Genomic DNA, 24022 nt, shown 5'->3' on the forward strand with positions numbered 1-24022 from the left:
ATGTATGTATGTATGTATATATATGCATGTACATACATACATACATACATACATATATATATATATATATATATATGTATGTATGTATATGTTGATGCATATATGTATATATTGATGTATATGTTGATGCATACAATTTTGATGCATGGAGAAAATGGACATGAAAATCATCTAAATTGGCTCTTGCCATTTGATTTGATATATGACATGACCCCATTTGGATTTGTAAGTCCAAAGATACGGGGTCCTACTTTTAGGGCCTGAATGCCTAAAATAGGAAGCGCGTTAACGCGCTGCCTATTTCATGCATTTAGGCCTCAAAAGTAGGACCCCATTGGCAACACAATGGGGTCCTACTTTTGAGGCCTAAATGCATGAAATAGGCAGCGCGTTAACGCGCTGCCTATTTTAGGCATTCAGACCCTAAAAGTAGCACCCCGTATCTTTGGACTTGCATATCCAAATGGGGTCATGTCATATATCAAATCGAACGGCAAGATCCAATTTAGATGGTTTTCATGTCCATTTTCTCCATCAACTAAAACTATATTCATCAAATAATGTTGTTGATCAATTTTTGGCATACCCCCCCAAAATCAAGACCCCCATTGCAAAGAAAGGTAAAGACACAAGTGCTTGTTCTTATGCTCATGAGACAACAAAATGCATGACATGGGAAACCAATGGGGTCTTACTTTTGATGTTTGTATGTATGTATGTATGTATATATATGCATGTACATACATACATACATACATACATATATATATATATATATATGTATGTATGTATATGTTGATGCATATATGTATATATCGATGTATATGTTGATGCATACAATTTTGATATATGGAGAAAATGGACATGAAAATCATCTAAATTGGCTCTTGCCGTTTGATTTGATATATGACATGACCCCATTTGGATTTGTAAGTCCAAAGATACGGGGTCCTACTTCTAGGGCCTGAATGCCTAAAATAGGAAGCGCGTTCACGCGCTGCCTATTTCATGCATTTAGGCCGCAAAAGTAGGACCCCATTGGGTTGCCAATGGGGTCCTACTTTTGCGGCCTAAATGCATGAAATAGGCAGCGCGTGAACGCGCTTCCTATTTTAGGCATTCAGGCCCTAGAAGTAGAACCCCGTATCTTTGGACTTGCATATCCGAATGGGGTCATGTCATATATCAAATCGAATGGCAAGATCCAATTTAGATGGTTATCATGTCCATTTTCTCCATCAACTAAAACTATATTCATCAAATAATGTTGTTTATCAATTTTTGGCATAACCCCCCCAAAATCAAGACCCCCATTGCAAAGAAAGGTAAGGAACACAAGTGCTTGTTCTTATGCTCATGAGACAACAAAATGCATGAAATAGGTAACCAACGGGGTCTAATTTTGTTGTATGTATGTAAGTATGTATATATGTATGTATATACATACATATATATCTATATGTGTATGTGTGTGTGTGTGTGTGTGTGTGTGTGTGTATGTATGTATGTATATGTATATGTTGATGCATATATGTATATATTGATGCATACAATTTTGATATATGGAGAAAATGGACATGAAAACCATCTAAATTGGTTCTTGCCGTTTGATTTGATATATGACATGATCCCATTTGGTTTGTAAGTCCAAAGATATGGGGTCCTACTTTTAGGGCCTGAATGCCTAAAATAGGCAGCCCGTTAACGCGCTGCCTATTTTAGGCATTCAGGCCCTAAAAGTAGGACCCCATATCTTTGGACTTGCATATCCAAATGGGGTCATGTCATATATCAAATCAAACGGCAAGATCCAATTTAGATGGTTTTCATGTCCATTTTCTCCATCAACTAAAACTATATTCATCAAATAATGTTGTTGATCAATTTTTGGCATACCCCCCCAAAATCAAGACCCCCATTGCAAAGAAAGGTAAAGAACACAAGTGCTTGTTGTTATGCTCAAGAGACAACAAAATGCATGACATGGGAAACCAATGGGGTCTTACTTTTGATGTTTGTATGCCTATTTTAGGCATTCAGGCCCTAAAAGTAGGACCCCATATCTTTGGACTTGCATATCCAAATGGGGTCATGTCATATATCAAATCAAACGGCAAGATCCAATTTAGATGGTTTTCATGTCCATTTTCTCCATCAACTAAAACTATATTCATCAAATAATGTTGTTGATCAATTTTTTGCATACCCCCCCAAAATCAAGACCCCCATTGCAAAGAAAGGTAAAGAACACAAGTGCTTGTTGTTATGCTCAAGAGACAACAAAATACATGACATGGGAAACCAATGGGGTCTTACTTTTGATGTTTGTATGTATGTATGTATGTATATATATGCATATACATACATACATACATACATACATACATACATATATATATATATATATGTATGTATGTATGTATATATGTATATGTTGATGCATATTTGTATATATTGATGTATATATTGATGCATACAATTTTGATATATGGAGAAAATGGACATGAAAATCATCTAAATTGGCTCTTGCCGTTTGATTTGATATATGACATGACCCCATTTGGATTTGTAAGTCCAAAGATACGGGGTCCTACTTTTAAGGCCTGAATGCCTGAAATAGACAGCACGTTAACACGCTGCCTATTTCATGCATTTAGGCCTCAAAAGTAGGACCCCATTGTGTTGCCAATGGGGTCCTACTTTTGAGGCCTAAATGCATGAAATAGGCAGCGCGTTAACGTGTTGCCTATTTTAGGCATTCAGACCCTAAAAGTAGCACCCCGTATCTTTTGACTTGCATATCCGATGGGGTCATGTCATATATCAAATTGAATGGCAAGATCCAATTTAGATGGTTTTCATGTCCATTTTCTCCATCAACTAAAACTATATTCATCAAATAATGTTGTTTATCAATTTTTGGCATACCCCCCCCAAAATCAAGACCCCCATTTTGCTGTATGTATGTAAGTATGTATATATGTATGTATATACATACATATATATCTATATGTGTATATATATGTGTGTGTGTGTGTGTGTGTGTGTGTGTGTGTGTATACACACACATGTATGTATGTATGTATCTATCTATCTATATATATATATATATATATATATATGCATACATACATATGTATATATTGATGCATATCTTGATGTATATATTTATGCATACAGTTTTGATTGATGGAGAAATCAGGCATGAAAACCATCTAAATTGGCTCTTGTTGTTCGATTTGATATAGGACATGATCCCATTGGGATTTGTAAGTCCAAAGATACGGGGTCCTACTTTTAGGACCTGAATTCTTGAAATAGGTAGCTTGTCAATGTGCTGCCTATTTCATGCATTTAGGCCTCAAAAGTAGGACCTCATTTGGTCCTACATGGAGTCCTATTTTTGAGGCCTAAATGTATGAAATAGGCAGCGCATTGGCGCGCTGCCTATTTTAGGCATTCAAGCCCTAAAAGTAAGACCCCATATCTTTGGAATTACAAATCCAAATGGGGTCATGTCATACATCAAATCAAATGGCAAGAGCCAATTTAGATGTTTTCATGCTTATTTTATCGATTTAATAAAACTATATGCATCAAATAATGTTGTTTATCAATTTTTGGCATACACCCCCAAAATCAAGACCCCCATTGGAAAGAAAGGTAAGGAACATAAGTGCTTGTTCTTATGTTCAGGAAACATTAAAAAAGAGGCCTAGTAGCCCAAAAGTGGCAGCGCATCAATGCACTATCATTTTTGGGTTGCCAGGTCTCTTTTTTGTTGTCTCACGAGCATACATATGGAGGTTATTATACAATATAACTAAGAAGTAGTATTGAAGTAGTTCTACAATTTGGATGCATTAAGAGCATTCATATAGCAAGGAAGAATATAATAATTGAATACATTTTTTTTCAATACATATTGCTAGTGAGACTACCAAAAAGAGGCTCTACCCCTCGTGATGTCTCTGGATACAGAATATGAGATTGCTTGATGCTTGGATTACAACTGGAAACGTTGCGTGGGCAAAGCCACTATATGCCTCAAGTGTTGGAAATTGATATATGGCTCAAGTGCTAGAATGTGCAAATCATGGCCAAAATCAAGACCCCTTAGAGATTCCATGAGGGCTATCCTTTTACTACTACACATGTCACCTTTAATCGAGGGCAGAATCATTCATCGTCATAGACAGCAGGTTCATGGGACCCCATCCCATGATCCAAGGCATTATTCAAAGACAAAGTATTTCTGACCATTCCCAAATTGAGTTTGCCAATTCCTAATCCGATTGATTTCATTTACTGGACTTGCAATGCTTGCAAAGCCCTTGCTTAAGCTTGAATGAGCCTCTTGATTTTGGGGGCATAATGGTAAAAAATGGCTTAACATGCCCAAAATCAAAAGGCTCATTCAAGCTTAAGCAAGGGCTTTGCAGGTCTTGTTTTTGGGTGGCAAAAGCACGAAAAATGACAGCGCATTAAGGTGTTGCCATTCTTATGCTTCCCCCCTCCAAAAACAAGACCCCCAAGCTATTCATTGGAGACACCAAAATGAGGAGTAGAGGAGCTGACCAATGAGGGGAGGGATAGCCTTGGAATTGCCAGCAACAAGCATGATGCAAGGAGGTGAGAAGGCAAAGAAGCAAGGAGGTGAGGAGGTGAGGAAGCAAGGAGGCGAGGAGGCAAGAGGCAGTCTTGAAGGGCAACAAGAGGGTGGAGGTGGCCGAAAGAGTAACCAGGAAAGGGAGGGATGGAGATTGCTTGTAGGAAATGCTTGGATTAATGCTACAAATGCCATTTTTTTGTGTGTGTTTTGCAGCATGAATTGTTTATGGCATTTTTCTTTAAAAAAATACAAAATTGTTGTGATTAATTGTGCTACAAACAACTCAAGCTGTAAAGCACCATGGATTAGTACAACAATATAATCACAAATGGATGCATACACTCATATACATCACCGATGGATGCATACACTTATACTCACATCAATTTCCAATATTGTATTAGATGGACCCTTAGCATATATGTGTGCATAGAAGACCATTTCCTACATTGATCCCTGATTTCATAGTTAAATTATTCCCTTTCTCACATTCTAACATGTGAAGATTTAATGTACATGCATTATGGGCACATTATATTACAGTTTATGACTAACTTTTTTTATGAATGCATGATACTTGTATATGGTCAAGGAAGGTATATTATCATTTTTGAATGACAACATTACTCAATGCTCCATTTTATCCTATATTAGAAACTATGATCACTAGATATTACATAAATGTATTGCTCCATTATATCCTATACTAAAAACTATTTTGACCCAAATACATAATGCCAATTGAGGTTAGTACTGATGACAAGTGATGAAAACAATCTAATGGTATGAATGAGATCTTGTAAATTTTGGATATATAATATGGGTACTATGTTGATTGAGCTATTTTTCTAAGGGAATATTTTCAACTTAATTACTAAATACATACTTACAATGGTGACCTGATTCCCATCTATATGTATAATCAAGTTTTACTTTGTGTTTAAAAAAAAGCTTTTGCATAAGGTTAAAATTTGAATAGTATTTATATTTGTTTAAGACTACCCATTGAGCTAGCTCCTATCCTTATATTGAACATGATAATGTTCATAAAGATTTTATGAATACAAATAGATAGCATTGGCTCTCTTTTTAGTGGTTGGGAATGAACCCTAAAAGTACCCTAAAATGACTATGTATTCCCTTATTTGTAGCATGGAAGTGATAATGGTAGAGTGGCATAATCCCTATTTTGCTTTTTTCATAGGTTCTTTTGCTACTCATGGTTGGCGGATACACCACGGCATAGATCCGAATAGATATTTGGTTTTTTGCTTCAACTTGCTTGACTAGACTTTCCTTGATGATTGTTTGATTGTGCATGATGAGTAGTCACTGGCTTAACTGATGCATTAAGTGCAATGTTTTCCTTAAAGTTTTTCATACTACAAGATACGAGTTTGCTTATACGGGTGGAAATAAAAGCTTGTTAACGCCTGGTGCATATTTTCTATTAGATGCAGTAGGATACTAGTTACCGAGTGTCTTTGCCAATTATTTCACTTGAATCATGCTCCTCTTATGCTTGAGTTTGTGGTCACGTATTGAGTTTAACATAATAGTCTACAGGATACTGGATGAGCACTCAACATAGTGGTTAGATGCATTCATTTCTAGTTCCGATAGAACTATCATTCAGACATTGGTCATAATAGAAATATGGAGGGCTAAAATCCTTTTTTGGCTCCCTAAGTTTTTTACAGCATGGTATTGTCCAGATTACATAGGTATTTTCACTAAGCAAAATTAATCCTTATGATGAAAATGTGTTTTTTTTCTTTTGACATAGTTAGTTCTATTTCCATGTTTTTGGATTGAATGTATGGATGATCTTCTGCAAGCATAAAAGACATTATATGTATATGTAGCACATGATCATGTTTACATATTTTCAGTCATATATTCTACATTGTGATCTATCATTATCTTGCTGTGTGGATGTTCAATGAGTAGTGTTTGCTTTTTTTATCGCAAATTTTATGTATTGTTGTGTCTCTACCTCTCCACAACGACTCAAATTGATAGTATGGGATGAAAGAGAAGTTAATTGTGAGTTTCAGGCATGCCTTCATTGTTGGAATATGTTTAATTTGCTTATGATCACATCAATTGTTCCAATGATATTGAGAGGAATAAGATGCTGGATGAGGTTCTCGCTCGCTTGAAACCTATTTAATCTTGCTCGCTTATTTGGGGCTGCTCGTTTTTCTTCGCTCGCTTTTTGGTAATCCTCGGAAATGATTATGCACAATTCTGGACATCCATTGCCGTCCGTGAGAATTTTTCTGATTTTGAGGAGTTGATTGTTCTTCTAATTTCTGAACAGTAGAGAAATGGTGGTGCATCTTCTTCAAAAGGAACTTCAAAAGAAGCTGTCTTCTACTCAAATGCTAGAAGAGGTAAAGGTAGAGGCAGAGGCAGAGGCAGAGGTAGAGCAGGCCGATTTGGAGGCTATGGCAGAAATCAGAATATGCAGCAAATTCAAGAAAACCAGTCCTATGGAGGAGGACGTGGTAACTTTAGAGGCAGGGGGAGCCAAAGAGGTCGTGGTGGATGGCAGAGAGGCCAAAATGTGAACAGTAATGTTGAATGCTACTACTGTGGTAAAATGGGTCATATGGTTAAAGACTACTATAAAAAGCAAAATGACATCATGACTAAAAAATTGGAGCAAGGCAATTATGCATCCTCTAGTAGACAGGGTGATGACAGAAATGAGCATCTGTTTATGGTGCAGCACATAACCAATTCTGTGATAAGTATAGAAGAAAGCAATGATGTGTGGTATGTTGACTCAGGTGCGTCAAACCACATGACAGGTCATGCAGAATGGATGCAGGATGCAAGGAAAATGGAAAGACCAGGATTTGTGGAGATTGGTGATGATACTGCATATCCTATTGTGCAGATTGGTAAAATTCCTTTGTCTATGCAGGATGGGAAAAAGAAATACCTGTCTGATGTATTTGATGTCCCAAACATCACCAAGAACCTGGTTTCTGTTGGTCAAATGGTTGAGCAGGGCTTGCAGGTCAAATTTAATCCTCATGGATGCAACAATGTTTGCACATGGGACCGGTGTAGTTGTAGATATTAATATCTAACATAAACACATTGGTCATGTTAATGTATAGCGACTTAAATTAATGCAGGCTCAAAATATTGTTACAGGATTGCCTAAGTTCAAGGTTGCAGAAATGCATAAGGTATGTGAAGCCTGTCAATTTAGAAAACAAGCAAGGAAACCATTTCCTAGACATGTTCAAGAAAGTAAGATGCCATTGGAATTAATCCACTCTGATGTGTGGACTACTAAAGCTGCATCTATTGAAGGCTGTCATTATTTTGTCACTTTTATTGATGACTACAGCAAAAAAATTTGGGTGTATTTTATGAAAAAGAAAAGTGAAGTGTTTGGGCATTTTAAAGCTTTTAAAGCTATGGTTGAAAAAGAAATAGGCCTGCAAATAAAATGCCTAAGGTCGAATGGAGGGGGACAGTACCTCTCAAATGAGTTTGTAAGTTTTCTGCAGGAGCATGGCATAAAGCAGCAATATTCATGCAGTCATACCCCACAGCAAAATGGACTTGCAGAAAGGAAAAACATGCATATTGGAGAGGTATCTCATGCCATGCTTAACAAAAAAGACTTGCCAGATTATTATTGGGCTGAAGCAGTTGCTACAGCAGTCTACATAATGAACAAGACTCCCACTGTAGCAATACATGGCATGATGCCACAGGAGAGGTATATTGGTAGGAAACCAGATATTTCTCATTTAAAAGTTTTTGGTTGCATTGCCTATGTTCATGTGCCATATGAGTTGAGATCCAAGTTGGATCCAAAAGCTGAGAAGTGCATCTTTATTGGTTATTCTCTACAGCAAAAAGGGTATAGATGCTATAACCCTTCTACTCATAAGTTTACAGTGAGAAGAGATATTGTTTTTTATGAGATGAGTAGCTGGTACAAATCAGTAAATGTGATTGATGATGTAGATGCACAAAATGGTAATGCTGCACAGAATTCACAGCAGCAATCACAAAATATTAGTGGACCTGTAGTGTCCTCTAGCAGTGGTTCACATACTTTACCATGGACAGGCAGATTGAGATCAGGAGGATCTCCTCAAAGCAATGCAGATAGTGGTATGCGAGTATCACAAAAAGTAAAAGAGAAAGTAGATCAGCCCATGGTTGATGTGAATGCAGGTCACTCTTATGTGGATGGTCAATCTAGTGGCTCAGAACAGAGCCTTAATTATATAGTAAGCTCATGTTTTCATCTTTTTCCTATTGAGGATAAACAAAATGAATCAACAATCAAAGCGAGAAATAAACCGATGGTTTGGTGTCAATGTTGAAGATAATATTTTAGATCATGATGTTTTTGATGATGCTGTTCAAGTTGATAACAAGATATGTCAAAAAGATGCTATAAAGATGGCATATATTCAGAATTTTGAAGAAGAAGCAAGCAAAGAAAAGAAGTCAAATAGAGATTACAAGTCAGATCCCAGCTGTGGTGGGAAAGTTCCAATAGTTTGGAAAGATGCACAAATACAAAATTCAAATTTGAATACAACCAAAACAAAATTAGAAAATGATAATGATGATGTTGATGCTAACGATAATGAAATTCAAAGGATGAAAGATGAAGGGAAAACGAGGAGCTTAACTCGGAGCCAACAAAGCGAAGGTTGGAAAGAGTTCAAAAGATGGATTTTCAATTTCATCTCAGTAGAACAAAGTTTTGAAGGTCTGACAGTAATTTTTGTGATCTTTAGTTTAGCAAATAATGACCAAACAATTGGCATCATGAGGACAAACAGTCCAACAATCCAACTGCAACCTGATGACAATCTGATAGCAGTCCAACTACAGCCTATAGATAGTCTGACTATCTATTCTCCTATTTTTTATTTACTTTTCAAAATCCAACTTGATAGCACTGCTATATATGAGCTTTATGGATATGTTTTCAGATTTTGTAATCGGAAAGATTTTGATAGTTAGATTGTATTCCGACAATAGTCTGATCTCAATCTGCTGATCTCAATCCGACTATGTCAGATTCAAGACAAAAATCAAAATTTGGTCAAGGAATTAAAGCTGATTCAGAATTCAGTATTTCAATGGATTTATCAAGGTCAAATGCAAATGGTTCAAAGACAAATCAATTATTTCTTTAAGGCCTCTACACCGACATATGTTGTGGATGTTGGAGCTTCATTGACCTATTCCTTTTTGCTTGATCAGAGCAATCTGTCCATTCCGTGCCAGTGGAATGTGAACACGCTGATTCATGCATGATTCTATTTATTTATTTTATATGAACATGGATGGATGCTACTCTATTCCATGGGTTCCCAACCTTGGCATGTAGCCATGAAATGGTACAATAGTAATCAGTAAAACCTACACCATGGAGGTTAGGAAGGGTTTGAGTCTTCCACTTTTTTACAAAAGGTTTTACCACCGGGTGTGCCAGGTGTTGAGGGGTATTTAGGCACCTAGGCTAAGTCAAAGTCATATGGAAGTTGGAAGGTCACAAGTCATATACATGAGTGGCAGTTAACTACAAAGAACCATAGTGGGTAGTTATAACTCCTTTTGGGATCTTCTTTGTAATGGTTCTTGATATGTCACAATCTGGTCTGACTGTATTCAGCCTGCATATTTCTTTTCCGCAAGCTCAAGGCTGATCATATGTTGATCAAGAGGACATTTGTCCATGTTCTTGCAGGGAAAGGATGTAGCTTTTGCTTCTATTCCAATGTTGAATGCTGTTCTTTGATGAGAAACTATATTTGGATTACTCTTTTTCTTCCGACTATGATCCGACCATGATCCGACTATGTATGCTTTGCTTCATGTTAATGTTTGGAAAAACTTCTTCATTCCCCTTTTCCCTTCCCGTTCTCCTTCTCTTCTCCCTTCTCCCCTCTCCCCCTTCCTCTCATGGAGTCACACTGCAACAATCCAGAAGCTACTTGCATGACACAAGTGGACGATGAGCCTTTGCATTGCTCCTTACCATGGGAGTCAAGGGGGGAGTTTCCCTTGGTATATTGCATTGCTTCCCATGACACGAGTCACTGTCAAGACCACACATGTACTCACGGCACAACAAATATTAGATTTGTCTCATCGACTCATATCTCCATTGTATATTCAATCACCTACATTGACAACTCAATCACCTACATCGACAACAAGTGCTTGAATGAACACATGCTCCTTACTTGAGCTTCAAGACCTTCAATTAGTTCAATTTGCTTCCTCTCAAGTCATTACACTTAAAATCCCATAACCATGTCTCAAGCCAGATGGATTTTACAATGAAAATAAATTGGTGCAAAGCACCCTTGCAAACAAAACTGTTCAATTTTTGATGTGTTGAGGCATGGCTCTTCTCTCATAATTCCCAGTCATCCTCGTGCAAATCCCTCTAGCTCAATTGAGTCTTTTGCCCTCGGCATTCCTTACCTCTTGCATAATGAGAGTGTTGCCCCATAGCACTTGCTTGCTCGTGAAAAGAGAGAAAGAGCTCTCTACTAGAGCTCTTCTTTTATAAGTAGCAAGCCTTCTACCACCCTTATGGTCTCAGTCCTCCTTGTGCAAATTCCCATGGTTAAGGAGCCCCCTTGACCTAGATGAGGCAAGGTTGGAACCTCATACGAGGTTTAAAGCTCCTATTACTATAAGACAATCGTGTGACTTAACCTAGGGTCCCTTAACTAGCTTAGGTGGTTGATTAACCCAATGTTAAGTAACTAACCCGAGGTTAACATGTACATCCTTGTTATGTCCGATCCACAAATTGACTATTGGAACTCCAAATACTAATCATGGAGTCTAAAGCCATCAATGTCATCACTAAGCCATCCATCAATTAGCAAGTAAAAATTGGCTCATTCAGGCGAGCTAGACCTCTTCATGCATAAATAGCTTGGTTAATGCCACATCACATCGATAAAATATCCAAAGAAAGTGCATAGCCTTCTCATGCCAGTGCAAGTGCATCAAGGATATGTGCACGGCTCCATCTGGTGAGTGCACTAACACCTTTGAACTTTCACATCAGTGCAAGTGCATCAGGGTATGTGTATGGCTCCATCTCATCAATGTAAGTGCATGAATGTGTATGGCTCCTCACATGTGCATGCATCATAAAAATATAATCCATTCAGGTGGATTGGGATCCTCATGAGGATAATTCCACATGGAAGCATCCAAACCACAATAAATCATCACAAAAACATGGTTACATCTCTCCAAAACATTCCCTCACTCATAAGCAATGATTTTCACACACAACTTGCCTAAATTTCACTTTGGCAAATCAAAACCCCTCATTGTACTCATTAGTAAACATGTGCATAGGCATTCATAGAAATAATCCACAAAACATGTAGATTAGTGCCCAATTCAAATCAATCTGTGCATACCACCCGTGTTGGCACAGATGCAAGAGTGAATGGACTATGTAAAACCTTGCTTTATGGCACCAACCTATGAAGAGAGTTTTCATATTAAAGGACAGTTAGGAAAGTCTTATACTGAAGTCAAAAGAATAGTGCACACAAAGGATGCAAGCTAAGTTTTGCTATGTCAATCATTGCTCAAGAAGTAACATTTTTAAAGAAGACATAAGCACAAGTCCATCACTCCTATGGCAAAGGCGAGAAGAGAATGGGAGTGTTGTTGGAAGCTAGTGCAATATTATTGAGTTTCTAGACCTAGGAAACCAAAATTGGTGGTGAAGGTATGTAATTAAGTATTTAGTAGGTAGAGTGGGATGTGCAGGGTAATTTGGATAAGGAGAAGGGTAAATGCCAAAACACAAGCAATGGAAAAGGAACAAACCAACTTGAGAAAAAAGACCTATCTTCTAACAAGAGTGCCAATCATATCATGTCTTGTATTGTAGCATAGGACAATCAATTTTCAATAAAATCTTTAAATTGCTTTGTGCATACAAGGACCTATTACAATATTCTTTTAAAATGTTATAGCTGGAAATAAAAAACCTTCCACCCTTGAATATATACATTCCAGGCCATTAAAATACCCCCTTTTATATACGTGTATAGAATGTATATTGTATTAAAATTATCCTTGATGTTAGCTCACGTGCTATTGTACTTTTTGAAGAGTGGCCGCCTACTTTTATAGCGATAGTTTTATCTTAAAAACATAGATAGAAATATTGTAGGCTTACTATGCTCTAAACAATGCTGCAAGTAGCTCTAATGCTATGCTAAAAATTTTCTAATACAATCCACTCTCACAACATCATGCATATTCTTACTCTAGACCTTATCGTAGAACTAAATGCCGACTTGACACCCCCAAATGAAACGCATTATAGCCTCAACAATCGAGGATGATAGTATCCCGACAGATGATCTCTTATAGATTGAGCTGCCTTCATCACCACCATCCTGTAAATGGCAAGTGGTGTTAGTATATGATTCATGCCTCAAATCTCAAACAACCATCATGAGGAGATTTCTTTTGATTTCAATCATTTGTCACTTGGGTTGTTAGCAAGGCTACCCATCTTCCAACTACCACAGTGGATTTGCGCCTTCCACATCCCAATTCGGGATAAAGATAAACAAATAAATAATATATATATATTTATTTATTTATTTATATACATATAGATAGATAGATGGATGGATGGATGTGTGTGTGTAGAGAGAGAGAGAGAGAGAGAGAGAGAGAGAGAGAGAGAGAGAGAGAGAGAGAGAGAGAGTTGGTTTACTTGTCATTTGAATGCAATTTGAGACTCTTACGTCTCAGATCCAAGTTCGAGCTTCATAATTTTTCTTCACACCGAAGAGCCAATCAACCATTTGTACTTTGGCTTTGCTTTGAAGACCGAATACAAATTATCACTTGTCTTTTTGTCCTCCTCGTTTGGTGGCTCATGTGGGAGACAATAATCTTAGACACGTACCTTTTTATCACATGAAGGACCTATTCACATCTTTCTTCCTTTGATCACAAAACTGTAGATAATAGATAATTGTTCCTTAGGTCAAATATCTTTAGATGCATAGTTCAATGCATCACCATCTCTCCACCACATTTGCTATGATTTTAGATTGTGTACCAAATTTAGAGTGCAGGAAAGGCACAAAGACTTTCCAGTTGGATCTTGTAATTAGTGTAGCATGTGGTTCAAAGCTTTATAAGTTGTAGCTAATGTGAGGCAAGGAAGAGTAGCATTCCAACTAGAGGTATCAATGCTACCACATATGTGTTTTCAATATCTCTCATTGTTTACAAATATTCCACTCTATATCTTTCTTGGTTTTATCACGCCTAAAGAGACGAAGTAAGAAGGAATTGTCGTACTTACGGAAAGGCCATATAGTATTGTGTTAGCTGCTAAGACTACAAGCTTCATGTTGTGAAAATTGGAGCATCAGTGGCTCCCCACCCGAGTGAAGCTTGCTAAAAGACTACAAATAAACCTGTTATGTTGTAATACGTTGGAGTTGGTCCAACATTTGATCCTGAGGTGTCCTGCTACAAGATGTATCAGGAGTAGGATTGAAGCTGCTGTGAGATTGTCTGGGTTGATGTCAAAGTTCTGTAGTGGGTCTAACTGGAAGTTAGTCCTCATGGGGATTCGGTTGGACTCCCTTCAACTCTAGCAACCTGTTGGTTGTATATCAGAGGCACGGCATGCTATTCGATTTGGTTGGTTTGCAACCAGACGGTGTTCAAGGATGCAATCTCGTAGGCTGCAAATGAGGATTCCATGTTGACTCTGCTCAGAACTGGATAGCCTCAGTGCACAAGCTGATGGATGTGGCCCAATTTATGGGGACTTAGTGTGTTCTTATGAAGTCATAAGCTTGCTTTTAGCGTAGGTTGTTTTGGGTGGGAAAAAAGAAGAAGAAGAAAGTCTTGGTGACGGACTAATATGAGGAAAGGCTAGTGGTCGACTGAGGATTTTATCACTATCTTCTCTTCTCCTTGCATTGTGGGAAGTGGGCATTGTTTGAGAGAGGAGGTGCCATGGCTCTCCCGGCCAGGCACCACCTATCGCTGGTTGAGAGTGTGTATTATCATGGCGCTCCTCCTCCTCATCAATTGCTCTGCCTCTACGCGCTTCGACACCCTGCACACTCTTCTTCTTCTCCACTCTTCTTCAACCGCACTCCTTCCCTCGCTCTCCATCCTCCAACTCCCACCAATTGGTTGCGCCTCCACCCCTGGAATCGCCTTACTTCTCCTTCTCCTTCACCTTCGTTTCCCCTCCCCAAGCGACCCTTCTCCTGCCGCGCTGCCGTTGATTCGTCAACAACCACGACCCAGCTCGAACAGGGGAGCTCCCCGCCGCCTGCGCAACCAGTGCGACCTTACCCTTTCCACGAAATCGAACAACGGTGGCAGCTATTTTGGGATGTCAATCAAACTTTTCGTACGCCAGACGCTGTTGACACGTCCAAGCCCAAGTTCTACGTCCTCGACATGTTCCCCTATCCAAGGTGTCTTCTTCTTTTCTCTCACAAAGCCACATAGCCTACCTCCCGAGTCATGTTTTTGCCACAGGATACCACCTATCCGATATTTTTCCTTTTCCTCGATCAAACCTCTATGATTACACTTAATTTAAAGTTCTACTCGCGCTATTCCTCTCCAAAGAGATTGTTAGTTTTCCAGATTTTGCTCTATGCAGATGATGTGGCTTCCTCAGCAGAGGGGCTTCAAGGACACCTAGATGCACTACAGTCCTTTTGTGAGTCTCATGATTTGAAGGTCAACCTGGGTAAAACCAAGGTCATGATCTTCAATACATCTCGAGCCATCATGCGTCAGGAGAAGTTCACATTTGCGGGGTCATCTGTTGAGATAGTTTCATCATACACTTATCTTGGGGTTATCGTCTCCGGACCGAGCTTCACTATGAGACCCGCGATGCAGGCACGCTTGAGTAGAGGGTATGCCTCATTGGCCAGGCAAGAGAGGCAGTGCTTCCGCTCACACTTTCAGGATCCACGCACCAAGGGGTTGCTTTTTGACTCCTTGGCTCGCCCAGCGGGGATGTACAGCAGCCCTTGTTGGGGGTCAGACTTATCGGATACAGAGTGGTATGGGGATTATACCTCGGGGCATAGCAGGCTACCATGGATAGCTCTATCATCTTCTATGGCACTTGCAGCAGGAGGAGATTAGAGGTATTGGTATGCACGTACAGAGAGATGGTTTGAACGACTGGGGCTCCACATGGATAGACTACCTCCCTTCCAGTATAGCATGGATGCTCCATTCTCTCTCCTCTTTTTACACGAGGTCAACCAGGTTATCCGTGAGGATCTACTACAGCTACACACTTTTCGGACATGGTTGGAATCGAGTAAACTCCCAGTGAAGCTTAGCTTATACAGAGATCCCTTCTTACATATCACAGCAGAGGGTTTCATTGACCCACCAAGATACACACTGATTCACCTACCCCACTCGATGAGGATCTCTCTTGGGCAGTTCCGGGTCTCTTCACACAGACTTTGCAGCGAGAGCAGTAGAGCAGAGCGACTACCCAGGGAGCGGCGCATATGCACACTATGTGACATACAGGAGGTTGAGACAGAGGAGCATTTCATCTTCAGGTGTCCTATGTACTATGAGATCCGAGGACGTTTCCACTGCCTCTTCAGGGATAGTTATGGGATTTTAGCCCATTTCCTCTCCTACCCAGACCAGCGGTGTTTGGCAGGTGTCATTCATGAGGCACTTAGACACCGCGAGAGGATACTCAGAGCACGGAGATAGGAGCAGACTTCTTCCTCGGTTGATCCCTCTCAGAGCTCTATCACGGAGTTCTTTCAGCTAGATCACATGGACCCCAACGAGACGAGGCCTCGACATGATCGTGACTCGGAGCCCGTGACCCGACAGCTCAAACAGAGGGTCGACACACAGATCACACTTGGAGACATCCCCTCCTTGTTTAGAGTTGGAGCCCAACCGACGGGGGTCACAGTAGCCCTGGTTAGACGCAGAGCTACGACTAGGAGACGTGCTAGGACCGCACCTCTGAGTGGCTGACAACACTCTATTGCCGACTTCATGCCTCCACTGCCTCATCCATCCTGACATCTTGCTGTTGCTGGGGATGATGATGATATTGATGATGATGCTGAGATTGATATATAGTCGACCATCGACATGACTATGTTGTACTTAGGACTTAGTACTGCCATTTTGCATTTTTGCATTTTCTGCATTGGTATGGACGCTCGTTTAGTAGCTCCACTACCACAGCTCGTTGTATTAGGATTTTCATAGTCTCATAGACCCATCGGTCTTCCGAAGACTTTAATAAACTTTCTTTCTTTCTTTCTTTCTTTTTGTTTCAACCCAATGCCTATGAGAGGATTTGGCCTCGATCTGCGTTAGACAGGAGCCTCTACATAGAGTCTAGGCCACCTCGAATGCAGCCTGGACAGATTTTTGTGGAAGGATATTTCAGATTATATCCAATGGCTGATGAGGGCAAGGTTCCTCATGATGGCATGCACCATGCCCACACTTGGTTAAAATTTAGGGCTTCATCTTGGAAGCCCTACACATGGGCAGCTTTCAAAGACCTCATGGGTGTCATGGTTAGAAGTAAATTACAGTGATACAGTCCAGAGCTGAAGGCCTTACAGGTGAGGACTGAAAATCCTTGGAATAGTGAGAAAGCACAAGCACTACTGGAACTGATTGAGCCTGAATACTGAGAGGGAAGGTAAGAGAGAGAAGTACAAGGGGGAGAGAGTGAGAGAGAGTGGTGACACAAAAGATGCGGGTGTGAAGTGATGAGCCACATCACAAACTCATAGGTTTTATTAGGATTAGGTTTTTCACCCTATGACTATCTTAAGACAGTCATAGGTGTCATATCTTTAATAAAGGGGTGGCAATGTGCCTTTACCCCAACAACCTCCCTCCTAAAGGCCAATGTGCCTAAGGGGAGAAAAGAATAAAAATTACAGCAATATACAGTTACTGTATAAAAGACCATAAAATAAGAATGGTCTCATCCTAATCCCATGATGTGGCGGCAATGTGCAAACCGCTCTGTAGGCAAGCTCTTAGTGAGCAAATCTGCAGGATTATCATCAGTATGCACTTTCACAAGCTCAAGTCGCTTGTCTTCCAGTACCTCCCTGATGAAATGATATTTCACTTCTATGTGCTTGGTCTTCTGATGAAAGACCGGATTCTTTGCCAACATGATAGCACTCTGACTATCACAATGCAAAACTGGCATATCTCCTGTAATGCCCAAATCTCCCACCAGCCGAGTAAGCCATATTGCTTCCTTGCAAGCCTCAGTGGCTGCAACATATTCAGCTTCAGTAGTTGATAGTGCAACGCATTTCTGTAACCGAGACACCCATGATATAGCTCCTCCTGCAAATGTGAAAATGTAACCGGTAGTAGACTTCCGGTTATCTGCATTCCCTGCATAGTCTGAATCTGTAAAACCATGCACCAATGCATCCTGCCTACCATAGCATATGCACAAGTCTTTGGTACCCTTGAGATACCTCAAGACACTTTTCACTGCTTCCCAGTGCCGCTTGCCTGGATTTGCCATATACCTGCTGATGACTCCCACCGCAAAAGCAATATCCGGACGAGTGGCAACCACTCATCTTGTTGTTGGGATCAAGATTACTTTGAGTCGTGTTCGCACTCGCAAGGCGACGTCCACTCCACGATGGCGCCTTGCATCAAAGAACCAACTGCAGATGCATACGGAACTTTGGCCATTTCAGCCTTATCATCATCTGATCTGGGGCTGTCCTTACTGCTGAGTTTTAAATGTGGAGGCAACGGGGTACTAATAGACTTCCCCCCTTCCATTTTAAACCTCTGCAGTACCTTGCCAATGTACTCCTTCTGTGACAGAAACAAAAGTCCCTTGGACCTGTCACGAATAATACGCATACCAAGAATATGGTTTGCATCACCCAAGTCTTTCATATCAAAAGACTTATGCAGTTGTTTCTTCAAAGCACTAATCTCCTGCTGAGATTTGCTGGCAATCAGCATGTCATCCACATATAGAATGAGTAGCATCAAACTGCCATCCTTTGCCCGTTTGGTGTACAAGCAATGATCGGTCTCACACCTATGATACCCTTGGGACTGCATGAAGGCATCAAACTTCTTGTACCATTCTCTTGGCGCCTGCTTGAGTCCATACAAGCTCCTCTTGAGCTTACACACAAGCTGCTCTTTCCCTTTAACAGCATATCCCTCTGGCTGACTCATATAGATCTCATCATGGAGATCTCCGTGAAGAAAAGCAGTCTTCACATCCATCTGACATAAATCCATGTCCTCATGAGCAACAAGAGCTAACACTGCTCTCAAAGTAGTCATCTTGACTACAGGGGAAAAGATCTCATCAAAATCAATGCCCTTCTCCTGCTTAAATCCCTTGGCAACCAATCTGGCCTTATACCTCGGTAAAGCATTTGAATCCACTTTGACTTTGTAAACCCACTTGCATGGCAAAACCTTTCTGCCTGCAGGTAGCTGCAGCAAGTCCCATGTATCATTTTGAAGTAGGGAGTCCATTTCTGACTGCATGGCTTTCTCCCACTTCCTTTTCTCTGTTCTTCCCATAGCTTCCTTGAAGCTGGAAGGCTCACCACAATCTGTCAGCATGATAAAATCAGCCACATTATTGGCTCCTGGAACAAACCTGGCAGGAGGCCGTTGTACACGGGTGCTCCTCCTAACAAAATGTTCCGGATTAGGCTGCTGTCCAGCCTGTTCGTCATGCATGACGGGTGGCTGTACCACCATATCTGGCTGTTCTACAGCCTCATCTGCTGGCATATCCAATGGTGCATCATTGGCAAAATTATTTGGCTGATTTTCAGCCTGTATACCCTCTTGAACAGGGTTATCTGCAGCAGCCTGCTGCTGCATATAAATGGGCATTCTTTGCTGTCCAACATCATCATAAATAACCCTCCTGTATTCCACAGGTTGCACGGGTTCCTTGTGTACACTATCCTCTTTAAAGATGACATCATTGCTGCGTATAATCTTCCGTTTAACGGGATCCCATAACCTGTACCCCATTTCACCTTCGTCACCATAACCCATGAAGATGCATCTGAAAGACTTTGGCTCCAGTTTGGTGCGCAGTTCTTTGCGTATATAAGCAAAGCACTCGCAGCCAAACACACGTAAGTGCTTATATGAAGGTGGCTTGCCAGACCACACCTCCTCTGGCACTTTCAACTCCAAAGCCTTATTTGGCGACCTGTTAATAATGTGAACTGCTGTTTGCACGGCTTCTGCCCAAAAGCCATGGGGTAATGCAGCATAAGACAACATACATCGAACCTTCTCCTGAATAGTTCGATTCATCCGCTCACTTACACCATTTTGAGATGCATTATGAGGGGCTGTGAGTTCCTGTTTAATGCCCTTAGCTTCACAAAACTGTACAAAAGCATGTGACACATACTCACCCCCATTATCGGATCTGAGGCATTTCAGCCTACGACCTGTCCGATTCTCAACCTGAGCGACAAACTTCTTGAAAGCATCTAGGGCATCTCCCTTATGCTTCAAGAAATAGACCCACACCTTACGTGTGGAATCATCAATGAAAGTAATAAAATATTTTGCACCCCCTAGTGATAACTGTGGCATTTCACACAAATCAGTGTGCACTAGATCAAGCGGTGCTCTATTCTGGGGAGTTCTCCTCTTATGAGGAGTCACAGAATGCTTGCCAAATATGCAATGATCACAAGTCGGCAAATCTGAAAAAGAAAGAGACGGCAGATAACCCAAACGTGACAGTTCTTGCATTCCTTTAACAGACATGTGTCCCAACCGGCTATGCCACAATGAAACCTTTGGCAGCTCGGTTATGGCAACAACATGATTACCCACACTGGAAACATAAAGAGGGTACAAGGTATCACTCTTATAACCCTCAGCCACTACAACCTGGCCATCAGTAATCACCCATTTGGAATCCCCAAATGTGGTGCGGTAACCACTGTCATCCAACAAGCCAGTGCTAATCAGATTTTTCTTGATTTGCGGCACATGGCGGACACCATCAAGCATAAATATGCGTCCATCAGGGAATACTATCTGTATACTGCCAATCCCTGCAATCTGACATGCATAGTTGTTCCCAAGATGAACAACTCCATGAGTACGTGTGTAGGAAGTAAACCACTCCCTATGAGGAGTAACATGAAAAGAAGCACCTGAATCCAAGAGCCAGGTGTGCATGTCATGGCCATCAATAACCAAAGTATGTGCAATTACAGCAGAAGAGCATAAAACATCATGTCTGTCACTGTCACTATCCTCTGCTGCAACATTCACTGCATCCAAGTCATCTGCCTTGGCCTTGCCTTTGCCTTTGCTTCCACTGCCTGCATCCTTTGTTTCAGCCTTCTTGGCTTTCTGATCCCGTATGAACTTGAAGCACTTAGACTTCACATGTCCCTTCTTGCCACAATAAAAGCATTCAATATCTTTTTTGCCACGGGATTGACTGCGGGATTTGGACTTACTAGCAGATCTCCCCTTTTGCTGAGTCCTGCCTCTTTCCTGTACCTGCAAAGCATTTGAAGACTTGCTGCCCATATTATTTTTCCTGCTCATCTCCTCCATAAGGAGAGAGCTCTCCACATCAGCATACATAAGAATGACATTTGAATTTGACAGGGTGGTCTTGAAAGTGTCCCAACTCTCAGGGAGGGTACACAACAAGAAGGTAGCCTTGAACTCCTCATCAAGATTCAAACCCTGTGCAATCAGTTGTGTTAAGATGGCATTGAACTCACTCAAGTGTGAGGTCATAGTTGTACCTTCCTTCATGCGAAGATAAACCAGCTTCTTCAACCAATAAACCTTACTGGCTGAACTCTTTTGGGCATACAACTCTGCTAGCCTCTGCCATAGGCCATAAGATGTCTTTTCAGCCTGAACATTGAACACAAGAGTATCAGAAATAGTAAGCATGATAGCTGCCCTTGCGGACAAATCAAGATCTTCCCATTCATCATCTGCCATGTCAGATGGCTTGACACCCTTCACCCTTATGGGCTTAGAAATCTTCTTTAGCAGAAGTACATTCAAACACTGTTCTGCCCATAATGCATAATTGTGTGCTCCTTCCAATTTCTTTATGTTCAGAATTGAAGATTCACTTCCCCCTGATGCCATATCAGATAAGGAAAGTTTCTGACTCCCTGTAAGTCAAAAAATGACTGAATAAAGTTCTGATTTCTCAGAAAAAACCTGCTCTATCAAGAGCCAGAAGCACTCACAATAGTGCTGTTTTTTACTGTCAAAAGAATCTGCAGCAAAACAGTAAATTTCCCTCCAGTTACTGTACCTTCTGACACACTGTACCGTGCTCAAATAGGCATAAAACAGTAATTTCAGAATGCTGCAGCTGTTCCACAGGTGCTTTAACAGTGCATCATCATCTGATGAAGCATAAAACACTGCTGTCCTGATCACTTCTCCCACCTCAGATGAGGTATTGCACTGATTTTATATGCTTAAACCACTTGTCATACACTGTTTTGTTCACTGTAAAAGAGGCTCCAGACACTTCAGTAAAATGGGACAAATCCCAAGCAATCACCCTTCTGCCAAAGGGATAAAAGGCATCTGAAGGTCTCAAACAGTAATCCAAGTGCTCTCAAGCAAAATCTGGGCAAAAGCCCCTTGATTTGACACCTGTACCAAGTGAAAAACACCTCAAAACTGAGGTAGCATACAAAAAAGTAGCGCTCTCCTGGCACTTTCACCTGACAATGCAATGCATAAACAGCCCTGTGTACACAATAACAACACAGATCCCAACGTACAGACACTGAAGAGAAAATCTTTTGAGCACTGTCAACGATGGACAGTTAGGGACCGAGTAAACTCGATGCGCCCTGGCCAAGCGTGGCTCAACTGAGATTTTCCAAGGTGTCATACACAAAATGTGACCTGCAAGAAATGTCACTAAATACACTGCGGAAACAAGACCAATGTGGGCTCCCTAGCTCCACACTGCCTCAAGGCATACACTGCATAGACTTCCAGGCAAAAGCCCTTTGAAAATGTCACCCAAAAGCTGAGATTTGCACTCAACAAAAGCATAAAAGTCCTCTGCAAAATCAAGGCATTACCTTCCCGAAACAAGATAATTGTGCAATCAACCACACACTGTGGTACTAGTCACCTCAAGCACGAGGGACACGAAGGTACTTGCTGTACTTTCAAAACACAGTTTTGAGAACTGAAAATGATCCTGAATGAAGAGCAGAGTGCTCTCTCTCCTTTTCTTTCTCCCCCAAAGAAAAACTGATGTACTTGCTGTACTTTTGTACCTTTGTACCTGTGTAGGGTACAAATGTACCTGCTGTACCTGTGCAGGGTACAGATCCAAGGAGAAATTTCGAAATGCACTCCTCTGACGCAGATCCAAAACAAAAAATGCACCTCCCTGTCGAAAATCCCTGACGCAGCTCCCTGTCACAGTCCGTACGGCGGCGTCCGTATGGTACGGTCGCCTGTACGGTGTCCGTACGGCTGTACGGACGGCCGTACGTCCGTACTGTACTGTACGGCGTGCGAAATGGCGCGATGCCTGCGCCCACGCGGTCGCCTGTACGGTGTCCGTACGGCTGTACAGACGGCCGTACATCCGTACTGTACTGTACGGCGCGCGAAATGGCGCGATGCCTGCGCGCGTTGCCTGCGCGATGCGCTGCCCCGCGTTGCCTGACTGCGCTGCCCGTTGCAGCCCGCGCTGCTGCCCTTGCTATTGCCCGCACTGCCCTGCTGCAGCCCGCGCTGCCCTGCGCTGCTGCCTTGCTGGCCACTAGGGCAAAGAGGTAGGGGGAGTGGGTAGACGGAGTGGAGAGGGAGGGGTAGGCTCTGATACCAGTTGAGAGGGAAGGTAAGAGGGAGAAGTACAAGGGGGAGAGAGTGAGAGAGAGTGGTGACACAAAAGATGCGGGTGTGAAGTGATGAGCCACACCACAAACTCATAGGTTTTATTAGGATTAGGTTTTTCACCCTATGACTGTCTTAAGACAGTCATAGGTGTCATATCTTTAATAAAGGGGTGGCAATGTGCCTTTACCCCAACAAATACAGCAGCTATAATGAGAATGATTCTCAGTTCGTAGCATATGGGCAGGTGAAAAATGCAATGCAACAACAGCTCCTCAAAGCAGCCTTGCAAGGTATATGGCAAAACAATGAATGCTTTTGATGTGGGGAAAAGTGGCAGCAAGGCACGGAGAGGTCCCCAAAATAGCTGCCTTGGGGAAATCCTATCTGTATGTGCTTTTGGAGCTTCTTCATGACGAGTATGCTAGGTGGGATCAACATTTACATGAC

The 24022-nt window shown here is 41.2% G+C and overlaps 1 protein-coding gene across 1 annotated transcript in view; it reads left to right on the top strand.

The window, feature by feature from the left end:
• The first annotated feature begins 14582 nt into the window (after positions 1-14582).
• Positions 14583-24022, top strand: part of EMB2369 (tRNA synthetase class I (I, L, M and V) family protein) — a 47268-nt gene continuing 37828 nt past the window's right edge. Inside the window, exon 1 of the mRNA XM_087393353.1 lies at positions 14583-15120. Coding sequence (XP_087249479.1) covers positions 14648-15120 — 473 coding nt within the window. The 5' untranslated portion in view covers positions 14583-14647. The remainder of the gene's footprint in view (positions 15121-24022) is intronic.

This window comes from Dipteris shenzhenensis, chromosome 22 (assembly GCF_047967505.1).
Source record: "Dipteris shenzhenensis isolate YYH24624 ecotype China chromosome 22, Dip_SZ_1.0, whole genome shotgun sequence".
Classification (NCBI taxonomy): Eukaryota; Viridiplantae; Streptophyta; class Polypodiopsida; order Gleicheniales; family Dipteridaceae; genus Dipteris; species Dipteris shenzhenensis.